At 37.6% G+C, this 17,738-nt stretch overlaps 1 protein-coding gene across 2 annotated transcripts in view; it reads left to right on the forward strand.

The window, feature by feature from the left end:
• Nucleotides 1–17,738, forward strand: part of LOC106884058 (glutamate receptor ionotropic, NMDA 1) — a 60,295-nt gene that overhangs the window by 4,473 nt on the left and 38,084 nt on the right. For both annotated transcript variants that reach the window (XM_014935273.3, XM_014935274.3), the window contains exons 2-8: nucleotides 9,314–9,779; nucleotides 10,633–10,809; nucleotides 13,197–13,297; nucleotides 13,684–13,796; nucleotides 14,485–14,659; nucleotides 15,270–15,414; nucleotides 16,558–16,668. In XM_014935273.3, the coding sequence (XP_014790759.1) occupies nucleotides 9,372–9,779; nucleotides 10,633–10,809; nucleotides 13,197–13,297; nucleotides 13,684–13,796; nucleotides 14,485–14,659; nucleotides 15,270–15,414; nucleotides 16,558–16,668 (1,230 nt within the window). In that variant the 5' untranslated portion in view covers nucleotides 9,314–9,371. The remainder of the gene's footprint in view (nucleotides 1–9,313; nucleotides 9,780–10,632; nucleotides 10,810–13,196; nucleotides 13,298–13,683; nucleotides 13,797–14,484; nucleotides 14,660–15,269; nucleotides 15,415–16,557; nucleotides 16,669–17,738) is intronic.

Genomic DNA, 17,738 nt, shown 5'->3' on the forward strand with positions numbered 1-17,738 from the left:
GATGGTCTATTGCGTGTTCGTGCTTCACTGTTGCTATAATCTTGTATAGGCCATGAGAGCGGTGGTGGACTGGGGTAGAATCGTTAGAGCATTGGGGGGGGATGCCTTGCCCAGTATTTCTTTCAACATTTCACGTTCTGAGTTCAAATGCCGCCGAGAGCAATTTTGCCATTTATTTATTTATTTAGTACCATTCACGCACTGGGGTCCCTACAATTTACTGACTCTTTCCCTTCGACATTGCAACCCTTATTACCTAAATTTCAAACTGTTATGTTACGAAGGTCGATCCGGAATTTCATTAAAAACCATAAAAAACAATGAAACAAAATTTAGTATAAAGTGGCCCCGACGATAGGAGAGGTGGTGGTGGTGACAGTGGTTGTGGTGTTTAGGTCTGAGGGATAGAAATATTAGAAGTCATCAATTTACGAGAAGGGAAAAAAGGGACAAGTTTATCAATACAGTCCTTGTTTCTGGTCCACCTCCGAGGTTTTTTCTTTCTTTTTTTCTTTTTTATCTGTCCTTGTTTTAAGTCTGTATCGCAGCACAAAGGAATATATTCTTGCCAAAAGAAGGGACAGAAACTGTGAGAAAGAGCTTTTTGTTTTGCCTCTCTCCAAAACACTGACATTTAATACAGGAACATGATATAAATATTTACTCCTTGTGCAAGTGTGTGTGTGTGAGGTCTTCTATAGCTCCCGCTTTCTTGCTTAGTCCAAGGCCAGAAATATGTATGTATGTATGTGTGTGTGTATGTGTCTGTGTGTAGATTTGTATGTATGTTTTATGTATGTATTCTCATGCATAGAGTTGCATATCTAGATATGCTCATATATATTGAAATGGTAAACTTCTGGAAAGTTTTACAGATTTTTACAGTTCCAGTGATGGATTGGATCTGTAGTCCTCGAATTAGCTTTCTCCTTTCTGGTTTTGAGAAGCCTAATTTCTCAAGATTGGTATTTAGGCAGAGTGTTAGATATCTCAGTTCTCCAATAATTACAGGTATAAACCTGAACTTGTAATCTGGATGTATGTATCTATGTATGTATGCATGCATGCATGCACGCATGAACGCACGTATGTACGTATGTATGTACGAGGGAGTGCAGTAATGTTCCTGGTTTTAAGGGTGTCGCGAAAGGCCTGGTCGGAGGCACGACCTTCCGAGTTCTTTTACAGGTCTTAGAAAAACTGAAGGACCACTGCAATAAGTGTGTGAATCTGAGAAGAGAGTATATTGAACAAAATAATAATTGACTGATCCTCCTATATTTTCTCTTACCCAAAGCCAAGAACTTTTCAGCACGTACTCGTATGTATGTATATGTATGGACGCGTGTTGTAATGGTTAAGGTGTCGGACACACGATCATAAGATCGTGAGTTCGATTCTGGGACCGGGTGGTATGTTATGTCCCTTGAACGAAGCACTTCTTTTCACATTGCTTCAGTCTCTCTTCAGCTAAACACAAAGAGTCCCAGACTTGTTCTAGCAGCGCTAATTGCTCCCTTTCTCCCTCCAGCTATCACATCTTCGATGTTTGGCTGCGTCAAGGTTGGAAGGGTTGAGAAGATATCTGTATCTGCTCGCAATTACATCACAGGCACCTAAGACAATTACTGAGAGTGCGCTGGTTCAAATCACCTTGTCTTCCTCACCTCCCAATGGCAGCCAAGCTTATTTTCTCTCTGCCTTTGGTCTGTAAGTGTTATTTCCTATTTGCTTCTATCTAGAAATCAAAGGAAATCACTACTATTCCCTTCAAACTTTGCTTTTGTCACGTGGACATCAATGTTCCGAAACTGACCTGTTTTCCATTACATTTCAAACAGATTCAGCGCGAAGTTGCTGAAGCAGAAATATCGTTATAGCAAATATTCTGCTCAATACCACAGATTTGCTTGTCACTTGCTTGACCTTAACCACTTGGGCATGTCCCTTAGTGGCCGACAATATGTGCATCTCTGATCACGAGCAGGAGTAGTGGGGGAGCATCATAGCCGTGGGTTGAGAGGGAAGGGATTCTTTGGGCTTTGAATAAATATAACAACAGCAAAGTTTGAAGGAAATATTAGCCCTTTTCCATACTGTCTCGGGGTCAGCAAATAAGAAATAACAATTGCTACCCAAGGACAAAAATCGTATTACACAATGTTATTATCATTTATGGCAGAACCATTACTGCGCCGGACAAATTGCTTAGCGACATTTCTTCCGACTTTACATTCTGATTTCAAATACCGCCGAGGTGGACTTAGCCTTTCGTAGAATTCGGTATCGATGAAATAAGCACCAGTTGAACCGTGGAGAAGACATAATCGACAATCCCTGCTCCCCACAAAATTCTAGGTGTTGTGCCTAGAGTAGAAAATATTATTATTTGCTGGCAAAATATGTAAATATTATTTTATGCCAATTTTTCTTTTTAATTCCGGATCTTGTTACATTTCTTCCAACCACTTGAAATATTCATTCTCCAAAATATTCTACAAAATGTGGATGTAGTTCTGCTTGCGGTTACCCAAAAGCGCATTCATTCTTTTTTTCTTTTTCTTTTTTTTTCTCTTAGAAATTAATAATAAAGAAGTTATTTTTGTCAGCAGCATGTGCAAAAACTACACCAATGCAGAAAATTTAAGTAAAACTATGAAAATTTGAAATACACCAAGTAGTTGGGTGAAATTTATCAAGATCCGCTCTATTACATGGTTGGCCAAGATGCTAGAAACAGCAGTCAAATCTCCCTCAAATCATAGACAGACAGAGAGAAGCGACGTAAGCTAGAGCCGTGCTTCTCAAACTATCTGATGTGGCGCACCGGCAGTCTTTTTTTTTTTTTTCTAATGTTCCAGGGACCAGTAATATTTCTTAGTAATATTGATTTATACCGGAAACAATATATATAATACAATATATATAATACAATTGTTTTCGTTCCAGCACACGATCTCAGATCAGGTCACTTGCTATGCAAGTACATCTCCGCAATATATATAATGAATATAATAAAAGTTGACAATTTTTTTTTATCTTATATTCATTTTGTAAACAAATAATACAATAATATTACATAAGCATTTGATTACGTTTCTTTCTTGTCTGGAAACTCGCCGCGTACTGGCAGCTGATGGCTCGCAGACTGGCACCGGTCCACGAACCACCACTTTGAGCGAGAATATGTTTCGCTCGGGGCAGCCCTTTTGTCGCTACCCACCTCCTGGCTATCGGAATGTTCTACAGACTTATAAAGCAGACCCAAAAGTGACGTTCCGTTTGTGACCATTTGTTCAATAAGCACCCAAGACCACGTTATCTAAATGTTTTCGTTCCCTTTTTAAGACAGCAGAGACGGTTTTGAGAGAGATTTGACTGCTTTCGAACATTGATCCAACATGTGATCAGTAAATCTAGTTTCTGAAAGAACCAAACTATTTTGATAGAGAAGAGTAAAAGTCTGAAAGACAAATTAGCTTCAGTGTTTGGTAAATTCTTTGAATCATGTTTTATTTGATTATAAAGTCTGTGACGTTAGAATTTTTAATACTGACCAGAGAGAACCATTCCTTTGTTTGCAACCAAATTCCTGTAAAGATTGCAGGAAGAGCATTTTATCTTTCTCACAGACAACAGACGATCAGTCAGATTTCTTCGTCTGTTTACAGTTCATGGGAAGAAATGGTCTAACGATGCCATAGAGTGTTTGGTTGGTTGGTAGTCACAATTGGTGTGTGTGTGTGCTTTATTCTTTTGCGTTATCATTTTTTTTAATGGAATCAACTTTTAGAGAAAGGAGAGAATGATGTGTGAGTGTATACGTCAGTGTGTGTGTGTGTGTGTGTGTGTGTGTGTGTGTGTGTGTGTGTGTGTGTAGTGCTGTTAGTAGTTATACGATGTATTACAATTCATGTCAATGTAGTGTACACCAACGGCTGTGTCACTTCAACACACACACACACACACACACACACACATATATATATATATATATATATATATATATATATACATGCATGCACATACACACCGTATATACATACATACACTCTACATCACACGAACATATCTTTGTGTGTATGTGTGTCTGTGTATATATGTGTCTGTATATGTGTATATATATATTTGTGTGTGTGTGTGTGTGTGTGTGTGTGTGTGTGTGTGTGTGTGTGTGTGTGTGTGTAAAGGTATAAATAAAACAAAAGTGCAAGGTTACTTATAAACAAATTCTTGGATTAAATAAACAAAATATCTAATTACACAGAGGGACAGAGAGAGAGAGAGAGAGTGAAAGAGTGAGAGAGAGAGAGAGTGAGAGAGAGAGAGATGGGTGGAAAGAAAGAAAACAATAGATAGATAGATGGATGGATGGATAGATAGATAGATAGATAGATGAATGGATGGATGGATAGATAGATAGATAGATAGATGAATGGATGGATGGATAGATAGATAGATAGATAGATAAATAGATAGATAGATAGATAGATAGATAGATAGATAGATAGATGAATAGATAGATAGATAAATAGATAGAGAGAGAAAGAGAGAGAGAGAGACGAACAGACAGAGACAGACAGACAGACAGAGGACAGATAGATAGATAGATAGATAGATAGATAGATAGATAGACAGACATATACTATGGGTCTTGTAACACCAAAAGCGCCCTGGTTCTTTGGACAGTACCTTCTGTCAGTACACATAGAACAAAGTAAATGCCAGTTGCCCACCTTCCTTTGTTGGAAGCGCCAATCCAATAATGACATCTCTGTTAAGTGTCAAACTGGAATGAGCAGATTAGCTGACATTTTACCATTTTAATCTCATCTTGTCTACATCAGCCATTGAAGCTGTGAACAGGAAGTTACTTCTTTCCCAACTTCCTGTTGCTGAAGAATCTCGGTGTGTCTTTTTGATATTCACATCCAATTTATTCACAACTTCCGTCCAACTTCCAGGTCTGGGAATCTTCTTTCTCTCTCTCTCACTCACATACTCTAACTCTCTCCCTCTCTCTCTCACACACATACATACAAATACTTACATATATACATACATGCATACATACATTTCATATATATATATATATATATATATATATATATATACATGTACACTCACACACACACACACATATTTATATATATACATACATTATATATATGTACATATATATATAGATATAGATATATTAGAAAGAGAGAGATAGAGAGAGAGTGCTAGATACATAGAGAGAGAGCTAGAGCTTAGCTATCAGTCTCTTTTTAATCTAATGTCTTTCACAGCATGATGCGTGGCCAAGTGCTTACAGTATTGGCCTCAAGAGCGATAGCTCATGGGTTCAATTTCTAGACCAGGCAAACACATTGTGTCCTTGAGCAGGGTACTTCAATTCACATTGCCCCAGTCTGCTCTTTCTCCCTCTGTCCTTCTCCTCTCCCTCAATCTCTTTTTCCCTCCCTCCCTTCTCCCTTTTTCTCTCTTCTTCTCCCTCTCCCCCCTCCCTCATCCTCTTTCTCTCCTCTCCCCCTTATCCCTCCCTCTCTCTCCTCTCCCTCTCTTTCCCCCATCCCCCACCCTCCCCCACCCCCTCCCTCTCCAAATCTTCTGTCATACTCCATTTTCTTCAGGAAGGCAAACAACAAGCTGAAGGGTGTAGTCCTGAATATACAAACAGACAGGATGGTCACAACTGGAGTGTCTGCAATCGTAGGAGCTGCTCCATTAGGATTTAACGCCATTGAACACCCTCTCAGTATCCTACCATACTGTTATACATTGCCACTTGACCTGCTAGAAATAACAACCAAATACCTCTGAAACCACATGTACTACAATTTACGCCACAACACTACCACGTACGCCACAACCACCGCACTAGACATTCCCATCATAACAGTAAAGACAAACTTCCTTCAAATTTAATCCCACTACGACCACCACCAATGAGACAGAACAATACAATCAATGAAATTATCCAATATATTTCTGTTACTCAATATTTTATTCACAGCAGATGGTAGTTTTTTTTCTTCTTCTTTTTCTCTTTCCTTTTCCCTCCTTTTAGTCAGAAATATTTCTTTAAATGTCATAAAATTGATTAAAATCCACCAAAAAAATTGAGAAACAGCCATGAAAATCAAATAAATGTTATTGTTTTCCAATAATTTCTTGAATATTTCATTACAGTCTTAAGCATTTGAGGGAGACACAGTTGTTATTTTTAGCATTTTCAGCAACCATGTTTCAGTGAAGAATTCTTTATTTTACTTGAATCTATCAAGCTATCTATGAGAATAGACACCAGATATTCAGGAAATGTTACCTGTAGTAGAGTGTTGCCATTATCCCATGAAAATAGGTTCTAGATATTTTTAAACAGGTACTAATTAGGTCGAGGGGGAGATGAGAGTAAGGGGCGTTCATCATTTTCTTAATAATAATTATAGCAATTAGAAAAGCAAAATAATTACAAAATGACAAAAAAAAGAAGCAACAAAATGACCTAATTGGTCCAAGATTTCCAATACTCAATACAATAAGATGACATCATTAGAATTTAATTGATGACATCTGTTTAATTATAACTCAACAACAACAATTCTATAAATATATTCAACAGGTATTAAGTTAGCTCTCTCTCTCTGTCACAGTTGGGATAGACTAAAGAGTGACACATCATCATCATCATCATCATCATCGTCATCGTCATCATCATCATCATCATCATCATCATCATCATTGTTGCTGACAATAACTGCAACAACACCAACAACCACAACAGCAATCACACATCACAATTCCTCCATTGGTTCTAAAACCTCGACATGATGCCATGTCTAATGGTAACCGTGACAACAATAGAATTAGAAAAAAATATACGGCTATACAGGTACAACACTGCGATCCTGGACACTGATGGTTTGGCACCTCTTATAATGTGCACTAATTAACCCTGATGGACCCCTATTTCATTTAATTGATTAAGGAAATTTAATATTTGTTCAATTTAGAGTGTGTTGACCAAGGTGACCACCCCTGCTTTGGAAGGATCAATGATCTGGAAAGGCTTTGGAAATAGAGATTTCAGGAAACTGATGTTGTACCTGTAGTTATAAGCTAACAGTTGCTTGACCTGCTGGAAACAACAGCCAAATCTCCCTTGAATTGTACGTTATTGTCTTAAATATTGAACAAATGTATTAGATAAGATAGTTTCTAAGTAGTGTTAAATAAGACAGGATGGTCACAACTAGACTGGCTTTGATTATTGGTCTGTTCCATCAGGACTGACCAAGGGATACACCACCACTACCACCACCACAACAACAACAACAACAACACATAGGATGGTTTTAATTTCAAATCAATGAATTGATATCAGTTCTTTGTTCTGATCTCGTTATATTTTAGCAATTAGTTGGCAAAGGTTTGTTTAATCAATGAATTAATTGTTGTTATTGTTGTTTGAGGTAGATAGGTTTCAGTTGGATAGGAATTAATGGCCACTCATACTGATAAATACACACACACACACATGCATACACATGTCCAATATAGAACACTTATATGGTTTAATATGCATTCACTACTCATATACATACATACATACCTATCTACGTTATATATACATATCTTATGTATATATATATATATATATATATATATATATACACACACATACATTCTTAAAAATACACTTATTCACACACACACACACACATTGTATGTGTGTTGAATACAAAGCACACACAGTCTAATAACACTCACTCATTATATACATACATATACACACCACAACCTTATACACATACACACACACAGTTATTCTTAAGCATACACTGTTGACTCACACAAATTAGGCATGTGTATGTGTGTGTGTATGTGTGTGTGTGTGTGTATGTGTGTGTGTATGTGTGTGTGTGTGTGTGTATGTGTGTGTGTGTGTGTGTGTGTGTGTGTGTGACGTACTTATTTTGTTTCTGTATATATTTATGTATGCATAAAACTTGTGTATGTGTGTGTGACGATTCATTTCATTTGTGTGTGAATGTGTGTTTTTTCATACTTATATTCATGCAGACTACACACACACACACACACAGAACTTGTATGTGTAAAGGGTTTGTCAGTTTTTTTCAGTCATGCTGTTCAAACAGAGACACAGGTGTTAATAGGTGTGTGTGTGTGGTGTGTGTGTGTGTGGTGTGTGTGTGGTGTGTGTGAGTGTGCATATGCATGCATGTATGTATGTATGTATGTATGTATGTATATAGATATCTTCTGAAAAAAAAAACGAAGTTCAGGATGCATGATAAAAGCTTGGTTTTAAAATGAAAGAAAATCTATTATTGAAATTTATTTTATTTTTATCAATTTCACTGTTGTTGTTGTTGTTTGCTCTGTAGTAAAATGAAAGAACCTTGCTTTGAGAAGCTGTTTGATCTGTTTCAAGTTGATATTTCACAACGTTTGCAACAATTCTAATCTATAACTGTGATTGATTTTATTGATTATTGACTGTGAAAATGGGACAGATGATAAAGACAACGATGGTAAGGCTGGAACCAAGAACATCAGATTGGTAACAGTAAAGCCTGGCATCAACGGTTCTATTGACCCAACCATGTTTATTGTTGTTGTTGTTTAGTTCCAGGCTCATCTTGATCTTTTTTAAAAAAGATCATTCTTAAAAATAATCTCAACTTTATCACTCTTGGTAAACGTTTTAATGCAGGAGTGGCTGTGTGGTAAGCGGCTTGCTTCACAACCACATGGTTCCGGGTTCAGACCCACTGCGTGGCACCTTGGGCAAGTGTCTTCTACTATAACCTCAGGCCGACCAAATCCTTGTGAGTGGATTTGGTAGATGGAAACTGAAAGAAGCCCGTCGTATATATGTATATATGTGTGTGTGTGTTTGTCTCCCCTCCCCCAACATCGCTTGACAGCCAATGCTGTTGTGTTTACATCCCTGTAACTTAGCAGTTCGGCAAAAGAGACTGATAGAATAAGTACTAGGGTCACAAAGAATAAGTCCTGGGGTCGATTTGCTCGATTAAAGGCGGTGCTCCAGCATGGCCGCTGTCAAATGACTGAAACAAGTAAAAGAGTAACAACAAACAGCTTAGACCATGACGATAACTGAACAATAAACAGCAAGATATGAGTTACCTGAAGATATCATTGCCATTTGTAGAACTTTATTGGTGCTTTATTAATAGCCAGGTGAAATATGGGAGGGTTTTCTGCCACCTCCTGCAGAGAGAAAGGCGATTATTTCTAAAATATATTTCTGTCATTGCAGATAGCCACTCAAGAATTTGCACCATAACGTCACAATAACACCAAAGAACTAAACAAAAATGGCAATTCACCGTACAGCTGGTATTTTTTGGTTATTTTACCTCACCCTATTCACCATAACAGCCCTCAGCTTGGAGTCGACGCAACCTATAGACGTATACACGATCGGAGGAGTCCTCAGTTCAAGAGAACACCAACAAATTTTCGATGAAGCAATTGAACATGTCAACCAGAAATCTTCAAAATCAAACATCATCTTCAATTCCACTTCGATCTTGATGAATGCCAACCCAATACGTTCGGCATTGTCCATCTGTGAGGATCTAATCCCAAATCGTGTCTATGTTGTGATAGCCAGCCATCCTTATGACAGTGACCAGTCACCCATATCTGTGTCCTACACTTGTGGTTTCTACAATATTCCTGTCATTGGCATATCTTCCAGAGAAAGTGTTTATTCTGACAACGTAAGTATGGTAACGCCAATATCATTTTTGTTCCGTAACACTTTTGATGTCCCTTTTTGCCTTTCTCTCCTAAATTTTCCCTTCTACTCTTTCCTTCTGCTCTTTTCTCTTTCTTCTTTCCTCTCACTTCTCCTCTTCATTTTCACCCCTTTCTCTTTTTATATCTTCCACTTTCTCTCTTTCCCTTTTTCTCAACTTTCTCTCTCTCTCTCCTTTTTACCCACATCCACCCCTCTATTACCTCCCCTGCAGTCAGTCCTTCCAGCTCCCCACCCTCCACACCGCCACCACAGTCACCTTATAAATTATGCTAATATTTCCTCATATCAGAAGTGGAACATTGAGCCCTCAGCGACATTTCATACCTGTTTATGTTCTGAGTTCATATTCCACTAAGGTTGACTTTCCCTTTCATCCTTTTGAGGGGTCAATAAAATAAACACCAGTTGAGCACTGGAGTTGATGTATTCAACTTTCTCCCTCTCTCAAAATTGTTGGCCTTGTGCCTACATTTGAGACCAACATTTCCCCATATTTACTCAAAAATCACAACACTATAGCCACACTCTATTAACCCCTATCGCTACTGACCTTTATTAAGTTTACTACAATAACAATAACTCCATATAATTTTAATTTGATCTTGGATAGTAAGGGGTGACAACTTCCAACATGTTTCTGCCTTATTCAAACCTCATCAGCAAAATATATTTACCAGATTAGCAATAAAAGATTCATATTCTTTTCTACTTATGTCCAATATGTCTAAAATAGTCAGTGACATAATAATTGATATGATTTACATTAAATAAATTTTTAATGATATATTAATGATTTTAAAATTATTTTCCAGAATGTTCACAACTCTTTCATCAGAACAGTACCACCTTATTTCCACCAAGCAGAAATTTGGATTAAAATTCTTCAGAGTTTCAAATGGACACAAGTGATGTTTATATATAGCAGAGATGAAGATGGGCAAGCAATATTGAGCCATTTTCAAACTTTGGCCAAGGCTGAAGGAATATCGGTAAGTAATTGATACCATCATCATCATCATCATCATCATCGTTTAACATCTACTTTCCATGCTTCCATGGGTTGGACAGTTTGACTGAGGTATGGAAAGCTAAGGGGCTGCACCAGGCTCCAATCTGATCTGGTAAAGGTTTCTACAGCTGGATGCCCTTCCTAATGCCAACTGCCCTGAGGGTGTAGTGGGTGCTTTTTACATGCCACTGGCACAAGGGCCAGTCAAGTGGCACTGGCATAGGCCATGCTCAGAAGGTGCTTTTTGCATGCCACTGGCACAGGCGCCAGTCAGGCGGCAATGGCGAAAATGATTAGTACCTGTATTTCAAAGGGCCGGCCTTGTCATACTCTGTGTCACACTGAATCTCCCTGAGAACTACGTTAAGGGTACACGTGTCTGTGGAGTACTCAGCCATTTGCATGTTAATTTCATGAGCAAGCTGAAATATATCGACAGGTATGTGTGATAGCAGAGAGAGAGAGAGAGAGAGAGAGAGAGAGAGAAACAGACAGACAGACAGACAGACAGACTTGCTTGTGCCACTGGAGGTCTGTAATTTGAGATCCTACTGCATATAGGATAAGGACATTACAGCTTGCTGAAGTGAAATATAACTAGCATTTGTGATTTTGTTGACAGAATGACCTTGCACACATATACACACATATACACACAAGCAAATAACAATATTTCTTCTACCATACAATTTCACTTCAAGAATCTAGCAAAAACAAATACAAAAACAACAGACAAATGGACAGACGGGCAGACAAACAAGCAGGCAGGAATGCGGGCAGAGGTAGACTCACTCACTCAAAGATGTTAGTAAGAATATATAAACTCTGTAATGTTGAGCAGTTAACCTTTCATAATGCAGTTCAGTATTCTTTTCTACTCTCGGCACAAGGCCCGAAATTGGGGGGGGGGGGGGGGGCAGGCAATTAAATTGACCCCAGTATGCAACTGGTCCTTAATTTATCAACCCTGAAAGGATGAAAGGCCAAGCTGACCTCAGTGGAATTCGAACTCAGAACGTAAAGACAGACGAAATACCGCTAAGCTTGCCGCCTTAAAGCAGTTTAGTATTGTTTAGATAAAATTTTTTAACGCCATTAATGCTTTCACGAAGTCTCCTGTTTCACCAAATTCTTCAGTAACCAAGAAACATGAACTGTTTAGATGAAACAACTTTTCTCACCACTCTCAGAGATTTCGGCACCATCACTGCTGCAGATGTTTACAGAATGAGTTCACATAAATTTGGAAATGTTACCTGGGTACCTTCTGGAAGATAAATGATTAAATCACCACTGATAATGGTGTTATCATGTTTGTGTTTTAGTCTAGAAAAATGAGTTCCTGGCAGTGAAAGGAAATGGGAGATGGTTGGGTCTGGAGATTCTGGAGAGATGGGTGAGGGGGCGGGGGTAGTGTTCTATGGTATGATAGCAGAAGAGGAAGAGAAGAGAAGGAGAAAGATAGTAATGAGTGGAGGAGAGAGAAGAAGAGGGAAGAAATATATTGAAGAGGTAGAAGAGGAGGAGGAGGAATAAGAAGAATGTAAGGCTGGTGATGTGAAAGAGAGAGGATAATTAATGTGATAATGATGGTGAAATTGGTTGATGAGTTCTATAAATTCCATAATGAAGTAAAATGTAATCAGGGCAATGAGGAACCAGAGTATCGAGGTTTGCTGCCAAGTTTGGACTTTGGTGGAATTACAATTATGGTAATTCGGTTTGTCATTGCATTACTTAGCCCATCGATAACACTGATGCTGGTGTATTGCTCAGCAAAAGTTAGGGTCTTCAGAAGGAGGGGTTTAGATATGGAAGGGTAGAAGTCGTCAATGTCGAACTGGATGAATCTACAGTCTGGTTTATTCTCAATACTGCAGAACCAGTTAACCACAGCGGCACTGGAGTTCCATTGAGTCAACCCTGTAGCTTTTCTGATATCAGAGTTGATAGTCACATTCTTGACTGTAAATATCATAAGATAAAGTTGCTATCTTTATCTTATGATATTTACTTTGTTTTATATGATACTCATTTATTGTGCTTTTAATTATTAATTTTTCTATATGTGATAGTGGATTTTCATCGATGAGTTCTTGAAACTTGGTTCTTTTCCCTAAAACTATATATATTTTTATATATTATAATTTATAATGCTCAATTTAATTTTAATTTTTTATAAATTTATTTTAATTGAGTTTTTACCTGTAATTTTGGATTTTGTCCATAATATTATTATATATATATATATATATATATATATATATATATATTAATATTGTAGAATGTGTAATGTTCACATATGAGTTGAATAGTCTGGTTTAGTATTAATGCAATCATTTGTTTTACCATTCTTTCTTTTTTTAGATTGAGAAAACCATTCGGATCTTTCCCGGAGTGGAAAACTACACAGATTCTCTGGTATCTCTGAAAGCCTTGCAATCTCGAGTGATATTACTGTATGCTTTGTAAGTATCAGATATCTAAACATATCACATACAAGACTGTTGGTGTTCTCTTGAACTGAGGACTCCTCCGATATTGTATACGTCCATGGGGTTTTTTTGGTGGGGTGGGGTTTGCTCTGAAATAATTTTACATTAATCTGATGGATTACTCAATACTTTTGTGAGTACAAATTTATTATTCTTAGACAAGAATTTTGTCGACAGTGACTTCAAAGTTTCGACCAGTCAAGCCATCATCAGACTGTATATATAATTGTCTTCAAAGCAGTTTTTATTAACCTCACCAATTTCCTTCGATTCTTTTACTCATTTTCCCTTTGATGTTTTTCTTCAGGAACCTGTAATAATGATTTATTTCTACAAAATGGTTTCCTCTGTACTTCCAGAAAAGAAGATTCTGAGCGGATATTTACCGATGCTGGAGATCTAGAACTAACATCAACTGGCTATGCTTGGCTAGTGACAGAACAGTCATTACAAGCTTCAAATATTCCTGTAGGTAAGTGACGCGCTTGACTTGAATATCTCTTAAAACATGTGGGCAACATGGAGAGAACATGTGGATATGGTTATTATTTTCTGTCTGGTCAACTCCGTCTATGATTACAGCCGCTCCGAATGTGACCATCCCATCAAATATACTTGCTGGTAACTGAGTCACACACATCTTTGATATCTTTTATATGGAAAACATGTTTGGATGGTTGCTGTTTAGTGATAAAAGGGGTTCCAACTGTGGCCATCCTGTCTGTTATTCAGACATTATATCTCAAACTTGATTATCCAATGTGTCCTTCCAATTTCTTTTTTATGAGTGTGATTTGAGGGAGACATAGCAGCTACTGCTACCAGGTCAAGCTTGTATATCTACTCTATAATATATCTAGCTGTTCTTTAACCCTAGGTCAGCTATGATCCAGCAGGCTTGTGATCAGAGGTCTTCTAACCATGACCTTTTTGTCTTGTATTTAGACATGGTGTATCTAGGACTACAATATCCAATGTGTCTTTCATGTGGCTGAAATATATATCTCCATTCCTATCACTACCACGATGACTGCCACCTATCATCACAATTTGTTTCACTCTTCTCCCTTTTTATCACTACCACCACCACCACCACCACCACCACTGCTCTACCTCCATCACCACCATCCTTATCACCTTCATATTTTTCCCTGTTCCAGGTACATTAGGTACTCAATTAATTAATGGCACTAACGAAGCAGCACATATCCAAGACAGTATTTCATTAATTTCACAAGCATTCATTCGTCTTCGTAAAGAGATGAACATCTCAGAAGCCCTCAGCCAATGCAATGAAATGAATATGCCATGGTATGAAGGGAAGACCATTCTACAGTGAGTACCGGAACCTTCTTTCCTCTTTCTCTTGTTGTTGTTGTTGTTGCTTAAGCCATCTCTGTGAATATATCTTTTTTAATTCCTTCAAAACTGAAGATTCCATTACTACTCAAAGCTTCTACAATTTAATCCTTTTGACAACAAAACAATATTTCTCTCTCTCTCTCTCTTTATATATATATACTGTAAATCCTTGAGTATAATCTGCCCTTGAGTATAATACGCAGGGGATTTTTAGGGGGCTGTACCTCTGAAAAGCCTAAACCTTGTGTATAATACGCACCCCTACTCTAACTTGAGTCAAGGAGGTCTATATAGCGTCTTTGGTTTGTAAACGTATATACGGTAACGTCCTTTATAAACAGTAATAACGTCGGTAAAAAATAAATATTAAGTAAATTGCCTTTACATATTTATCACTTAGAAAATTTTGCTCAGAAAATATTTTTCATTTTTAACCTCGTATATAGTACGCACTAGAAATTTTGACCAGCTGTTCATGTATTTACTATACTAATGTTTGTCTGTGTGTGTGTGTGTGTGTGTGTGTGCATGTCTGCTGATGTATATGACTGAATATTGGACATTTCTGCTTGCTGTCTTGTAGATACCTAAAAACTGGTTACCTTGAAGATGGTGTCACAGGACAAGTGAGTTTTAATCTGGATGGTGACAGAAAAAATCCAGTCTACAACATTATGAATGTACAACAAACAAGGACAGTGGCTGTTGGTATTTATGGCAGTATAAAGGTCAGTGGTCAATATTCTTTGAGCAGAAGAAGTTTCGTGAGTGGTCTCTGTGTGTGCGCGTGCACTGAAGAGGTATTGGGTTTTTGGCATGTCTTGAAAAATAATAATAATAATAATAATAATAATTTCTAAATTTGGCACAGGGAAGGCAATATTGATACTGTTTATTTCCAGTCTTCTGTGAAAAACATATCTAGCCATGGGGAAATGTTACCTTAATTAAAAACAGGTGAGGCTTAATGACAGGGAGGGCATCCAGCCATAGAAATCTTTCTCAATTAATCCCACCTGACCCCTGCAAAAGTGGATGGCAAAACAATGGAAATCAATGGCTGGCTGGCTAAATAGACAGATGGACAGACGAACGGACGGATGCAGTTCAGTAATCAGCAGCCAACAAACTTAGTCGCTCCAGCTCAGTAGCAAAATGTTTGCTTTTGTTCCATTTTGATACCTTGTTTTGTTACATCCTTCCTGATCTTCCCATTGCAATCAAATTCACTCGACTGTTGCTATTTTATACCAAATACACTTCACTCTTTTACTCTTTTACTTGTTTTAGTCATTTGACTGCGGCCGTGCTGGAGCACTGCCTTTATTCGAGCAAATCGGCCCCAGGACTTATTTTTTGTAAGCCTAGTACTTTATTCTATCGGTCCCTTTTGCCGAACCGCTAAGCTACGGGAACGTAAAGACACCAGCATCGGTTGTCAAGCAATGTTGGGGGGACAAACACATATATATATACGACGGGCTTCTTTCAGTTTCCATCTACCAAATCCACTCACAAGGCTTTGGTCGGCCCGAAGCTTTAGTAGAAGACATTTGCCCAAGGTGCCATGCAGTGGGACTGAACATGGAACCATGTGGCTGGTAAGCAAGCTACTTACCATACAGCCACTCCTGTTTACAATTCATGTTGAAAATTATTTACCATTCCTTTGCTTTGTTTTTGTTTTTTGTGGTGGGCCAGGTGAGATTGTCACACTTAATTGATTCTAGCCTCTCTGTTAGTGACCACACTCAATTACTTCTCTTTCTGTATTGACCACATTTATTTAAACACTTTTCAGTTATGAAATGTCTGTTTTTTGTTCCATTCTGATCCTTTAGTTTACCCTATTCTTCCTTTGTATTCTACAGAAACCCCAACCTGGAGAGAATCCTTTGGCCATGGCAGAAAACATTAACATTGTATGGCCAGGCAACACACACAAACAACCAGAAGGACTGAGGAAAACCACCCACTTAAAGGTCAGTTTGCCGTAACATGGCCAATGTCCATTTTTTCTTGTTTAGGGACTTTAAGACCCAAAATATCAGAATATGAAGCTAAATGTTCAAGGCTTCATTTGCCCCATTTTTATTTGAATGATGATTGATGATTGATGCCTAAAGTTGGTATGTCATGAGTTACTTCCCTTGATAAGTAAATTGTATCCTAGTAATTACCTCCCTTACTTTATGCTGTATTTCAACAATCATCAGTTTTTATTTGTTCGCCGCACTAATCGCACTCAGTATATAATTACAATAATTATTATTCTTGTTGTGGTTGTTATTGTTTCTTTATCGATCAAATAGTAACGATGATTTCTGATTTAAATGAAAGAAAATCACACAACATTAGTGACCGGTATATTCTTATTTTAATCAACCCTCAAAAGATGCGTCTCTAATATAAATAGTAATAATAATAATAATAATCCTTTCTACCATAGGCACAAGGCCTAAAATTTGTGGGGAGGGGCTAAATCGATCACATCGAACCCGGTACATGACTGGTACTTATTTTATCGACCTTGAAAGGATGAAGGGCAAAGTCGACCTCGGCGGAATTTGAACTCAGAACATAACGATGGGCGAAATACCGTTAAGCATTTCGTCCAGGACACTAACGATTCTGCCAGCTCGCCGCCTTAATAATAATAATAATAATAATAATAATAATAATAATAATAATAATAATAATAATAATAATAATAATAATGATGATAATGATAATAATAATAATTGTGATAATAATAATGATAATAATGGTTTCAAATTTTGGCACAAGGCCAGCAATTTTGGAGAAGGGGATAAGTCGATTACATCAGCCCTAATGCACAGCTGGTACTTATTTCATTAACCCATAAAAGATGAAAGGCAAAATCAATTTCAGTAGCATCCGGACTCAGAATGTAAAGACAGACATTCTGTTAGCTCATCACCTTAATCATAATAATAATAATAATAATAATAATAATAATGATAATAATAATTATAACAAGACTTCAGGTGTGATTCCTAATCTACAGAAGTCCCAGAGGCAGCCACCAAAA

The sequence above is a fragment of the Octopus bimaculoides genome, chromosome 19 (genome assembly GCF_046866305.1).
Source record: "Octopus bimaculoides isolate indiv1 chromosome 19, ASM4686630v1, whole genome shotgun sequence".
Classification (NCBI taxonomy): domain Eukaryota; kingdom Metazoa; phylum Mollusca; class Cephalopoda; order Octopoda; family Octopodidae; genus Octopus; species Octopus bimaculoides.